This window comes from Spea bombifrons, chromosome 7 (genome assembly GCF_027358695.1).
Source record: "Spea bombifrons isolate aSpeBom1 chromosome 7, aSpeBom1.2.pri, whole genome shotgun sequence".
In the NCBI taxonomy this organism is placed as follows: domain Eukaryota; kingdom Metazoa; phylum Chordata; class Amphibia; order Anura; family Pelobatidae; genus Spea; species Spea bombifrons.
This window is the reverse complement of record NC_071093.1, coordinates 17,952,739-17,965,706: the sequence shown is the minus strand read 5'-3', so window position 1 is coordinate 17,965,706 and position 12,968 is coordinate 17,952,739. Positions and strand designations below refer to the sequence as shown.

The 12,968-nt window shown below is 39.6% G+C and overlaps 1 protein-coding gene across 1 annotated transcript; it reads right to left on the bottom strand.

Moving 5' to 3' along the window:
• Positions 1-8,349: 8,349 nt before the first annotated feature.
• LOC128501775 (uncharacterized) lies at positions 8,350-12,784 on the bottom strand. The gene is made up of 5 exons (XM_053471382.1): positions 12,618-12,784; positions 11,155-11,690; positions 10,406-10,487; positions 9,903-10,010; positions 8,350-9,367 (listed from the first exon to the last, which is right to left on the bottom strand). Exons 1-5 carry the CDS (start codon positions 12,671-12,673, stop codon positions 8,821-8,823), a joined length of 1,329 nt encoding a protein of 442 aa, XP_053327357.1. The 5' UTR covers positions 12,674-12,784; the 3' UTR covers positions 8,350-8,820.
• Positions 12,785-12,968: the final 184 nt, after the last annotated feature.

Genomic DNA, 12,968 nt, shown 5'->3' with positions numbered 1-12,968 from the left:
AGCCTGCCCTTCAAGCATGCTGAGCTACCTCCTGAATAGACAAATCCATGTTGACCAGAACCTTCTTAGTGCTTATAAAATGGTATGGAAAGAGAAGGCATTTTAGTTCCCAGGTGGATGGATCTGGGGGCTTGGCTAGTACAGGTAATGGGGAGGGAGACGCCTATGACCCACTTTAAAATTGCTAGGAGGTATCCCCACCCCAGAACAAGGACAATGCTCGCGGTTTAGGGAATAAGATCATTAACTTGTAACAGTAGCAGCAACAGAGAATGTAGATTTAGTGGCTGTTACTGAGACTTGGTATAATGAGAAAAATGATTGGAACAGGAGACTCTTTATATAGAAAAAAGACATGGAATGGGAGTGGGGAGGGTGGCCTATGTGTGAAAGATGGCATGAGGTCTAGTCTAACACAAGTTAGTGAGGCAAACATAGTCAGTTTGGTTTACACTACAATTTGGTAATTGTACAGTAACTTGTGTCGTTATTATTAGACCCCCTGGACTAGTAAAACGGCTAGATATTTTACTAATTGAGTTAGTAAAATAGTTAGGAAATAGTTAAAATGATATTAGAATATCTGTACTTCACCTTTCAAACTTTCTACTGGAGTTATCCTTAAAACAAGTACAGGCATACCACAATTTAAGGACATAATTTAAGCACAACCATTCCCCTGTTTACGTAGGCTTGCTTTGTGACAACGGACACATGTTGCCAGCATCTCAGTTCCTTCTTTTGAGCTTTTTATGGTGGAAATGACCTGACTATTACAGTGCAGTACATGCATTGATAAGTGAGAAAAGGTAGTGTTTCACTTTAAGTATATTTTCGTTTTATATATGTGCTCTGGGCCCATTGTGTACATTGATGTGGGGTATAGCTGTAAAATAGGAGCCAACCTGTAATGAGGCCATATTTGATTTAGTGTTCACAAATGAAGATTTGTTATCAGATATTCCTGTAGGTGAAAGTTTGGGATCTAGTGATCATCATTAATAGAAGTCACACATCACATAAAAACAAGTTTTAGATTTTAGACATTTTTTCTTTAAATTAGAATATCTGTAAAGGAGTCAAACTAGAGCAGTGTAAATTGAGTCCAGGAGAAGTGAGATTATTTCAACATTTAAGGCACCAGAAAATTGTATTAAGCTTCTCATTAAAAATGTTTTTTAGCCATTTCTGCAGCATACCACAGTAATTTTATATATAAAAAAGGTGAGAGATCTATAAGATAGAAAAAGGCAAAGCAAGATATTAAATGATTTTTTAGATAGGTCTTTTTACAACCTTATGAACTATCAAGTTCAATCCTTCTACCTAACCTTGATCCAAAAGAAGGCAAAAAAAAACCTAATTGAGCTACTTCGAATTCTGCCATCAGGGGGGAAAAAATCCTTCTTGACTCCAAGAGGCAATTGAATTTCTCCTTGGATCAAGAAGCTCTAAATAGTAATGTTGTTCTCACATGTATGTCATGCCTTTCTAAAATAGTTCCCATAGGTAGTTTTCCTCAAGGATATTCCATTTAAAGAATAGGTTGCGTTTTTATTTTTTACCATAATGCATAACTTTGCATTTCTCTTTATTGAACCTCATCTGCCATTTGCATGCCCAGTCCCCAACTCTGTGTAAATCTTCCTGCAAAAAAGAAACATTAAGATTAGTCTGAATTACCCTCCCCTAATTTTGTGTCATCAGCAAAAACTGTGACATGGCTCTCAATGCACCATGGGAGATTATAAATAAAGAAAAAAGAGGACCGAGAGCAGACCCCTGAGGCACTCCACCTAATACTTGCGTACAGGCTGAGAAACATCCATTCAAAACAACTCTCTGCATCCTATCTTTTAGCCAGTTTTTAGCCTACTTCTGTTAATTTGTAGAGTAACCTTTTAAGTGGAACCGTATCAAATGCCTTAGCAAAGTTCAGATAAATCACATCTACAGCCACCCAGGTCTATTTTCTTTACTAATTTCATAGAATGCTAATTGGTTGGTTTGACAAGACCGGTCTTTCACAAATCCATGTAAAACGACAAAAGGGAAGTAAAACAAGTTTGTTAAAGGAAGGTAATGAAGAGGATAAAGTTCCAACTGACTGTCTTAATGAATGTGTTCTGTTTTACAGATGAAAATGAAGAAAAGGGACTGAGTCAGTTGAAATGTGAGTTTAGGCAACTGAAGTAGAACTACTTCCTTTATAAAGTAAACTCAATGGGGCCAGAAGGAATGTAGCCAAAGTTATTAACCGCTTCAGAACTGGGGTTCCTTTTTACCATTACAAAAAAATGGTTCAGCAGAGGTGTAGGCAGCAACACAAAATGTGCCAGGAATCTCTCATATCTGGCTTCAAGGTAGAATCTTTGGGGTAGGTGTGGCAGTCACACCTAAGGGTATGATGGCTGTGAGGGTCTTTCAATATAACCAGGGGATGGAGATATGTAAAATGAAGAAGAAACGAAAAATAGTGCAGTATGTTGATGTTCTTGTGGGTTTGGCTTCTTCTGATATATACTTAGGTTACAGGTTTTCAGAGTGGATATGTAGAGACAAATGATACAAGACCTAGTGTACACTGTGGTAATGGGATAGGCTTTAAAGAAAAGAAAAAGGACTCCCATTTGTGAGAGCAAATAAAGGTTGCTCAATCCTCATCAGCATGGGTGGTATTTTCCCCACCAAGGAAATAGCTCCAGTGAGAAAAAAAATCAGAAAAAAAACGGGATGAAAGTCAGGATAAAAATGGCACAACACGTTTCATCCAAAAATTTGCTTTCAAAAAATGACAAATATCTAAACATGTGGGGGGAAATTAGGGGAAAAAAAGGAAATATTTTCAGTTTCGCCTATAAAAACTATATATAACCAGTGCAAATGGGGCAAAAAAACCCACCAAAAGTGTATTTAGGTATTTGTTCTGTTTTTGGAAACACCACATATGCCTGTTTTTTTCATTTAGTTTGGCACTTACAAGGTTAAGTATGAATGTGCATCGCTGTTTCTACACTCAAAGATTTTTTTATTTTTTTTTTAAATGCTGGGAGTTGGACCCCAATAGCAGCCAGAAAAAGAAAAACTCCTAAACACACACACACCAGGACGGGCTCTGCCACGCCGACACACACACCAGGACGGGCTCTGCCACGCCGACACACACACCAGGACGGGCTCTGCCATACCGCCACCCCCCACACATACACCAGGACAGGCTCTGCTATGCCGACACCCAGACACACACACACCAGGATAGGCTCTGCCACACCGATACCCAAACACACTGTTATGCCTGGATTGTAGGATACTGCATCTCACTGTCCCTCTCACTTTAACTAGTGGCTCCGCCTCTGTAATACCTCACAGGTCAGAGAGCACAGTGGCCATTTTGTAAGCTAGTGAGTGTTAAGCAGTGATGCAGCATGGTATGATACTCTTATATTTGTGTCAGCATTAATATCCTGATTATTCAGTAATGTTCAGCAATAAAGCAAGGTTGTATTAAACTACTGGTATTATATCCGGAGGACATAGGATTACAACAGTGGCGACGAGGATGGGGTTTACAAAGGCCCTACTCAGCCTGAACTAGAAAATAACAAGAGGTATTGTAATCATTACACACTGCCATCCACAGATAGCCCAATAAGATCATGGCACTGATAGGCACATTATGTGAGTTTGATGGAGAGCAGACCTCCTGGAGTTCCTGGACTGAAAGATTACAACATTACTTCAGTGCAAACACCATACCACCTGAAAGGCAGGTAGCTGTATTCCTGACAGTGGTGGGAGTTAAAACATATGACACTGTAAGAGACCTTCTGTTTCCTGAGAAACCAGCAAGCAAAACATTAGTGGAATTACTAAAACTACTAGAGGATCATTTCCAGCCAAAACCTCTGGAAATTGCAGAAAGATTTCACTTTTATCAGCAGCAGCAGCAATCTGGGGAAGATATTAAGGCCTATGTGGTGGCCATTCGCAAACTGGCCTCCACCTGTTCATTTGGGGAGTACCTACCCATAGCTCTTAGGGACAAGTTTGTCCTGGGACTGAATAGTGAAACCATTCAAAAGAAACTTCTGACTAAACAAGGACTCACCCTTACACGGGCGATTGAGATTGCATCAGTCATGAAAATGGCTGTCAGGGATACTGAGGCATTAAACCATCAGGTTCACAAAGAAGGAGTGAAAGAGGAGGTTTTCAGAGCAGCAGTCACTTCTGCTGCATCCAACTGGAAATACAGATCTCCACCCCAAACCAAATCAGCCTGCTACCGGTGTGGCAATACAGACCATGACTCCAAAACCTGTCGATTTAAGGACCAACCTTGTCACCATTGCGGAAAAATGGGCCACCTCAGACGCGTCTGCCGTAGTAGGAACATAAGGGAAAAACAACCGCGGTACACCAAGAAGAACACGTACCTCTTCATCTGAATCAGACAACGATGAACCATCTGGCAGTGCTCCTCTTTGCACAAAGGCGGAGGTAGCGGTCCTGCTGCTGGGTTGTTGCCCTCCTACAGCCTCTTCCACGTCTCCTGATGTACTGGCCTGTCTCCTGGTAGCACCTCCATGTTCTGGACACTACGCTGACAGACACAACAAACCTTCTTGCCACAGCTCGCATTGATGTGCCATCCTGGATGAGCCGCACTACCTGAGCCACTTGTGTGGTTTGTAGACTCCGTCTCATGCTACCACTAGAGTAAAAACACTGCCAGCATTCAAAAGTGACCAAAACATCAGCCAGGAAGCATAGTAACTGAGAAGTGGTCTGTGGTCACCACCTGCAGAACCACTCCTTTATTGGGGGTGTCTTGCTAATTGCCTATAATTTCCACCTGTTGTCTGTTCCATTTGCACAACAGCATGTGAAATTGATTGTCCATCAGAGTTGCTTCCTGAGTGGACAGTGTGATTTCACAGAAGTGTGAGTTACATTGTGTTGTTTAACCCCTTCAGGACCGGGATTTTGATACTAACGTGTCGCTAAAGGACCAGAGCCGTTTTTGTGTTTTTGCCATGTCTTTCTTCAACTGTAATTTCTCTCTTATCAATTGGTGCACCCACACAAATCATATATTGTTTTTTTCAGCACAAGTAGGGCTTTCATTTGAAACCATATTTCAAATGGGTAGTACATTGTTTTGTTTGAAATAAACTGGAAAAAGTGGGGAAAAAATGAAAAAAAAGCATTTTTTTACAGTTTTGTATACATACAAATTGTACACACATTGAACCAATGGGAAAAAATTATCCCAAATATATTCATTAAGTTGTCCTGATTTGGAAACCACCCAACATGGCCAGGATTTTTATCTATTTTGACCAGTATAGGGCAAATATTGCAAGGCATGCATTACGTTTTTGAAATGTAATTTTTTTCAAATTTGGCATGGTAGTCTAATAACTGCAATAGTTGTCACAGATACTGATTATCCCCCCAAAATTATGTTTATGAACAGTAGATAAGTCAAGGTGTACAACTAGGGTCATTTTGACACTTTTCAAACAGGGATTTTATCGCCAATTGCTGCCAAATTTTGAGGTATTTTTATATTTTTTTGGTTTTTTTGCATATGTTGCAATGTTGCTTTAGATTTTATATTATATTTTGTATAGAATATGTGCAACTGCAGAACAAAAAATTGTGTTCACCAACATCCCCCGGTTCCAACAAGGCCTCACATGCATGGTTCATGCATTTTTTGAGGAAGCTATGAGGGCAAAACTGGAACATGCGCATTTTAGTTTTCAAATTTGGAATTTTCAGAAATTGGTTTGCTGAGCCCATATCCCATTTGGGACATTTTGGAAGCCCCCCACTGTAAATTACCCCATAAAAGTATATATTTATGAACAGTAGACAAGTCAAGGTGTTCAACTAGGGTAGTTTTGACAGTTTTCAGCCAGCCATTTCTTCACTGATGTCTGCCAAACTTCACAGGGAAATTATTTTATTGCATTTTTAACGCATACATTTCAATGTTGCACTGAATTTCTTGCACAGCATAAGTGCAACAGTGGAAGAAAACACCACATTTTGTTCACCAACATCCCATGATTCCAACAAGGCCTCACATGCATGGTTCATGCATTTTTTGAGGAAGCTATGAGGGCAAAACTGGAACATGTGCATTTACATTTTTTTAAATATTTTTTTTTATCAGATTACTTGTAAGTGACAGGTTTAGGCCGCTGACATCAATCAGGGAGACCGATCAATAATCAGCGACTTAAAATGTCACCGACAAGTGATCAGGTAATAATTATGATTTTTTTATTAATTAATAATTTGTGTTTTTTCATAATTAACCTAGATGACCCCTCTCTCTTTGTAGAGCAGGGTCATCCATGGGCTGCCATAATGATCCGATCACTCCTATTGGCCAGGAGCGATCTGATCAGCCCAGCCCAGCATTTGACCTGGAAGCACCCTGGACTTTCAGGTCAGTGCTGTTATTTTTTTTTATTATTATTATTTTATTAATTATTTATTTATTTATTTATTTTTTATTTTTTTTTATTTTTCTTTATTATTATTATTTTTTAATTTTTTTTAACTCTTTCAATGCTGATGCTCCATTGAAGCACAGCATTGACTGATATTTAGTCCCCACAAGCTTGTGGGGACTAATATTAACCCCTGCAATGCTGCGATGGGGGGTCATACACAATCGCAGCATTGAAGGGGTTAATTGAGGAAGAGGGGGGGGTAGGGGTTAACTGAGCAAGGGAGGGGGTGGGGGGGCTGGTCTCCACACTCATGTGGAGACCAAAGAACCCTGTCTCCCTGTCCCTGAAGCTGCCTCTGGCAGCTGGGACACAATCTCCAATAGACTGGAGATTGTAGGGGAGGAGTCTCTCTGATCAGTCCTACAGGACTGATCAGAGGACTTCTGGGGGGTCGTTTTTGCTGTTGCTGGTCTGCCTGGGCTTCCAGGCAGACCACCAGCAGCAGAGCCCCCTACAAAACGGCAATTAACCCCTTCAATGCCGCGATCGCGGCATTGAATGCCGCGATCGCGGCATTGAAGGGGTTAACGCTGCACTGACGCTCTCATGGAGCGATCAGGCAGCAGGGGGGTGTTGGATCAGGTCCCCACACTTGTGTGGGGACCCATTCAACACCCCCCCCTTCCCTGAAGCTGCCTGTGGCAGCTGAAACCGCGATTGCAGATTTTTCTGCAATCGCTGTTTCTGCCTACAAAATCACTCCGTGGGAGTGATCGTAGGCTTGGGGGCGGGCTTAGACAGGCTGTGCTGTCTGCCCAGGAGTCCTGGGCAGACAGCAGCAGCAGCGCCCCCACGATCACCGCGATTGTGGTGATGTGGGGGCGTTTTTTGGAGGAGACGTACCTGGTACGTCCCGGTCTACCGGTGACTGTTAACCAGGAAGTACCAGGTACGTCCCGGTACGGAAGGGGTTAAGTGCTCCCTTTATTATTTTGAGCAGTGTATATACTTTTGTGGGTATTTTTGGTTTATTTGTTTAAAAGTAGAGTTGCAATCCCATCATACCGAATGTAAAAATTCTATGAATAATGTACACCTTATAGGATGTTACCTAGAAGTGCTGGGAAAGTATGGAAATTCGATATAAACTAGGTATTTCTGAAATCAGGACACCTGAATTGATAAAAAAAAAATTACTGTTTTTTTTCCACATTTTCACTAGTTTTTACTAAATTTCTCTGCTAATTATCTAAGTGATAGCCAAAGAAAGATCTCTCATGGGTACACTATTCGCAGGAAAGGAGAATAATCGCTGAACCAACATACCGCAAAAATGGCAAAATTGTTCCGGGACGTGAGGTACCAAAAACCCCTGGGACTGAAGGGGTTAAATAGGGCCCCAGCGGCTCGTGTGCAATTCCACGGCCGAGCCTGGCCCTGATTGTTACCCTGTGTAAGGCATAGTTAAAGCAGTGAAATTTCTTAAGTGTAACAGAACGAGCTGTGAATAATGCAGAGCCAGCATAACCCTTCTTACAATTGCCAGTTACCTGAGAATATCCTTCATCGTATACAGTGAATTAACCAAAACATTTCCTACTGGTCTAATGAATAAAACCCTATGTGTGTACTCAAATAAAAACTTTGTAAGAATCTGAAATTGTCCTGAGATGTTAACCTTTTTTTGACATGGATATTTCATGCCCTAAAGAGAACATATTTATGAAATTTTAACCATGTATGTATAGCCATAATTAGCCTTTACGGGGTTAAGTGTAAATTCACAAACAAAACATATAGTGATAGTTACATGCCCTGGCGAGGGGGGGGGAACAATCATGCTTGGTAACAGCCTCTGTTTACAGTAACACCCTATATCTTTTCTGGAGGGCCAGACTGCTCCCTTCTATGCTACCTTTACTTTTTATTTTCAAAGAAATTTTCAGTCGTTTTTAGTAGGACAACAAAGTACATAAACAAATTGTAAATTGTCACTTGTGTTGTTTTAAGTGACTTACCACAGATGCCACTTTAATGATAATATGCATAGGGCTGTGCTTTTGTAATAAGAATGTAACTTATATTAGTTTTGCTGTTGTATCTATGTTACTGGGTAGAAACTGGCAACAATAATGCAGGATCTAAAAACAAAAGGGATCCATCCCAAAATTTCAAACATTCGCCACCAGTTTTATCAATTAAAATAGCTGCAGAGCAACCGGACAACATTTAAACCCCGTTAACCAACAACTTGCTGAAAGGTAGGTAGAAGATAATAAAATGTAATATTGAACAAATCGATGCAAAACGAAGTATTGCTGCATTTTTAAGCTTTTGGGGTTGGAGCATATTAGTCCTCTTTAACAATTGTGCTACATAAGCGACCTGAATTCAGTTCTGCTAGCATGTCACGGAAACTTTCATTTCCCCATGAGAAAAGAGTTGGATCATTCTCAATAACTCCTGTGGCATTTGGTATTGGTTCTATGTGAAAAGAGTCATCAGAATCCACTCCACTTTCATCCACATCGAGTGAGAAGATTGGAACAATGTTCTTTTGTGAAGACACCTCAGATCGAAGCAACCAATTCTTTCTTGTTGAAGTGGTCTCTAAAAATTGAGTTCCAGCCAGAGAGCGAGTGGTGTTACCTTGATTCACTAGTTTCTGATTTCCATCTCTGCCTTTCCCTTTGTGTACTTTCACATGTCTGTGTAAATCGTAATCATCCTCCTCCTGGCTTGAACTGTCTCCAAGGAAATAATGTTTTTTTGCTTTTGCATTTTGTTCCACTCCATTTTTGTCTGTCTTTCCTTTCGATCTCAACCTAGACTTGCTCTTCCGCTGTGGTTTTGAATTGCAGTGTCTATGGTGTGTCCTTTTGCATAAGCGAAGATTTCTAAACAGAAGATATTTTCCCAATGTACATAATTTAAATCAATGCAATTATCAAGATCGAATAGTCTACTAACTTGTGACGAACATAATTCACAGCGTGGGATCAGGTGGTTCAAAACAAGTACTCTAATGTCTTCTTATTTCTCCCCAATATAAGAATTGCTACACATATGCCGTTAATTCCAGTTTCCACATAAAGTAGGACTTACTAAACCTAAGCTTTCACCACATTAGGGAGATAATACATAAGATGTTATATTAATCACTGATCTCACTGGGGCCGTCTAGAACAGGCATCTTAAAGGTCGTTGGGACATCCATTTTCAGAGATGGATAACTGGTTCAGCCAGCAATCTCTGTCAACAGCATTATTATTATTATTATCATCTTTTATTTATACAGCGCCAACAGTTTACGCAGCGCTTAATACAATACATAAATTCAAGGGATATGACAAGACAAGAATTGACAGACTAGGACAAACCGATACATTTGGTGGAGAGGGCCCTGCTCGCAAGCTTTCTGTTTATACCTACCTCTGCAGAAATGAGTGGGGTCGGATACATTTCAAAGAAGCTTGTTCAGTCCTTTTGAGATGGTCGAGTCTAAGTGCTATCAGGGTCTTTAGCGTTTTCTTCAAGTTCCTATTAAGAAACAAATATATAGAAAAAAAATAAAAACTACTGGGGTAAAAGCCAGGTAATCACTCATGTTGTTGGTATTTAAATATTGTCAAGTAATTTATTGTAAGTATAGTTGAAACACATTAAAGGACATATTATTATACATATGGTGCCAACAAAACCACAATGATGCTGTTCCACTTTTCTTGCTGAATGTAACACTTTCATAATTGAAATACAGCATTAGGAATATCCTCCCACCCACATTAGAATGCCTGAAGACTTAATTATTTATGAATGCTTCCTGAAATACATATGAAGCATGGTATTTAATCAACAAAAATAGGGTTAATGCTTTGACCAATTACAATGACTTAACTTTTATGCCCATAATATATTTTTTTTTTTTAATGTACCTTATGCTTTTTAATCTGTCTGTGTTGTCTTTATGTCGAATTCTGTTTAACATCCAGTAGTCACAACACCAGTGGTTGGGGTCTATATTCAACAAGGAAGATATTAGATCAAAATTACCTCAACTGGAAGCAAGTGAAAGCCTACAGTAATTGAATCTCAACACTGAGTTGTTGCAGACAAATTTGCAACACTTTTGGTGAAATGCATCAGGGTCACATAAAACCAAGTGAAGTGTGTGCTTTGTGCCCCGAGTGCAAGGAGAATAATCACTTTGATGTCAATGCACAAAAGTTTATATTTAGAATATGTATTTTGCCTAATTTACTAAATATTTTTTATTAAAAATGAAATATACTAGATACACGAGTTTTGCTATAGATGCAAGCTGACTTTTCACAACTTCCCTAGCTACATCCTATCATTCTAGGTTAGATTCCTGTCTTTTTTGTCACCTGCTTCATGTATTATATTTAAAAATTCAGGACCCCCCCCAATCCCCGTGTTTTGCTCTTTATGACAAGTTTAGCTATGCAGTTGTTATGTATGTATGTATGTATGTATGTATGTATGTCTGTATGTATGTATGTATGTCTGTATGTCAAGAATAGGTGACCTCTAACACTTGTGGCTTTTACCTGCCTTGGCAAACTTGCGTCACACTGACAGATCATTTATCAGACATATATTTGGGTTGGTAGTAAATTAGAATAAGTAAAAAATAGAGGGGGGAAAAAAAGATAAGCACTACCAAAGATTTTAAATACTTTCACTCCAGCAGACTTGTATTTCCTGACTTTGTTTTGAAGATTTTGACAAGCTTTACATAATAGTTGTTGCTTCCCATCGTCTTCAAGGAACGTAGTGACACTTGTATTACAGGTGTTCTCTCCCGGAGTATAAATTGGAGAGTTTTGTTCCTGTCTTCTGTTGGATGTCTCCAGGAGATCTTGGAATCCAGAATCCAGATTACTCTGATTTACAAAATCTTGTTGAAAGATTGTATCGTTTGCACCCTGATTTAACTTCTCATGAACATACCGAGTCTTCATTTTCAGCTTGCAGTCTGCCAATGTGGTATTTTCTGCCTCAGGTAACTTCTCGTCCGTGATACAGGCATTATCTGACAAAGTTAGTGTAATTTTTTCTTGTGTTATTTTAGTTGAAGTTATTCTACTTTTGTGAAAAGACAAACAATGACTTGACTGGGAAAATCCTGTACAGCATTTTCCTTTGTGCCAAAGACCGTTTCCACTGTGATCTCCATTTCCTATTAAAGACCGATACCTTAAGTAGAAAAAGACCACTATCATCATCCTTAAATAAAATTACGTACATCAGTGCATTTAAATAAAAGTAAATTTAAAAAAAATTCTAATAAAATTTAGCATATATCTGGCAACAATCTGACTAGCCGAGTATGAATGTAAGCTGCTAGAACAAGAGACCATAACCTACATTTTCAGTTTAAGCATGCATGGGACAGGCATATCGCTTTCCTTATCTTGGGAAACCGCCAACCACACTTTTTTAAGGTCTCACAGCCAAACCATTGTCAAAGAGAGGTAAATGGCTCTTGTCGGCATTCGAGTTTATGTTTCTAAATGTTTCCTTCTGTAGACTTATTAGGCTCTTCTGAACACAGCAGCAGTAAAATGCACTCCTCCACCTTCGTATCACTGCCACTGACAAACTCGCCTATACTAACAGAAGACCAGGTAGGTCGCACTGCTGAGGGCCACATATACTCAAGCTGTGTACTCAACATATACCATACAATCAGTGCGATAATAAGAAGGGGCGACAAAGTGATTTTTAGTTTGGAAAACAATCTGATGTTGGCAAGATCATCAAAACCTTCAGCGCACCACTAAGTTTAGCATATCAGGAATACAAGCCAAGCTTTCGCCCCTCTGATAAACTCCTGAGCTACGTCTCCGCTCAAGCCAAGTGCCCTCAAGTTATACAATAATATCGCATATTATGTACTCTAGTTACCAGAGAAAAAAATCATTCCTGAAGCCTGGTTACCCAAATTACGTACCTTTCTCTTACCCACACTTAAGCAACAAACGTTAATCCTGCAATAACCTGGCTCTTAATTTCCGACCGCAGTCACAGAAGATTTTCTTACCCAGTGCACGATATATATTATACTGTATATATGTACATATATATTGCACTGTTGCCCTCACCCAACTGCCCTGAACATACACTGCATCAAAAGTTCGGTCGATTTCTGATTCGCCTCGAAACCTCCTCGGCTCCATCTTCCCGCGTTCAATTTTCTAAACTCAACATTCCAGTCACCCTACAACAGACAGCTGATTCGTTAGCGTTACGATCGTCTGATTGGTCAAGCTTATTCGCCCCGTCCACACATACTCTCTAATAGCTAATTGGCTAATAAGGACTTCCACTCGGATACTGTAATAGAGTTGAAAACAGAGAAGACACTATGCAGAAACAGTTGCCTGTATCAGCTCCACTGTTAACTGTCAAAAATGTGAAAATATATCTTCAAAAACATCTTAACTGTACTAAAAAAATCAGTTGAGTAATAAG

Bases quoted from the DNA above. Each gene is read 5' to 3' on its own strand.
- LOC128501775 (XM_053471382.1), bottom strand. From the start codon at position 12,673: ATGGAGCCGAGGAGGTTTCGAGGCGAATCAGAAATCGACCGAACTTTT. The intron at 10,488-11,154 runs GTAGTGCTTATC...TGTTGAATATAG, and splicing joins GAAAGTATTTAAAATCTTTG to ACCCCAACCACTGGTGTTGT. The intron at 10,011-10,405 runs GTACATTAAAAA...GTTTCTTAATAG, and splicing joins GACAGATTAAAAAGCATAAG to GAACTTGAAGAAAACGCTAA.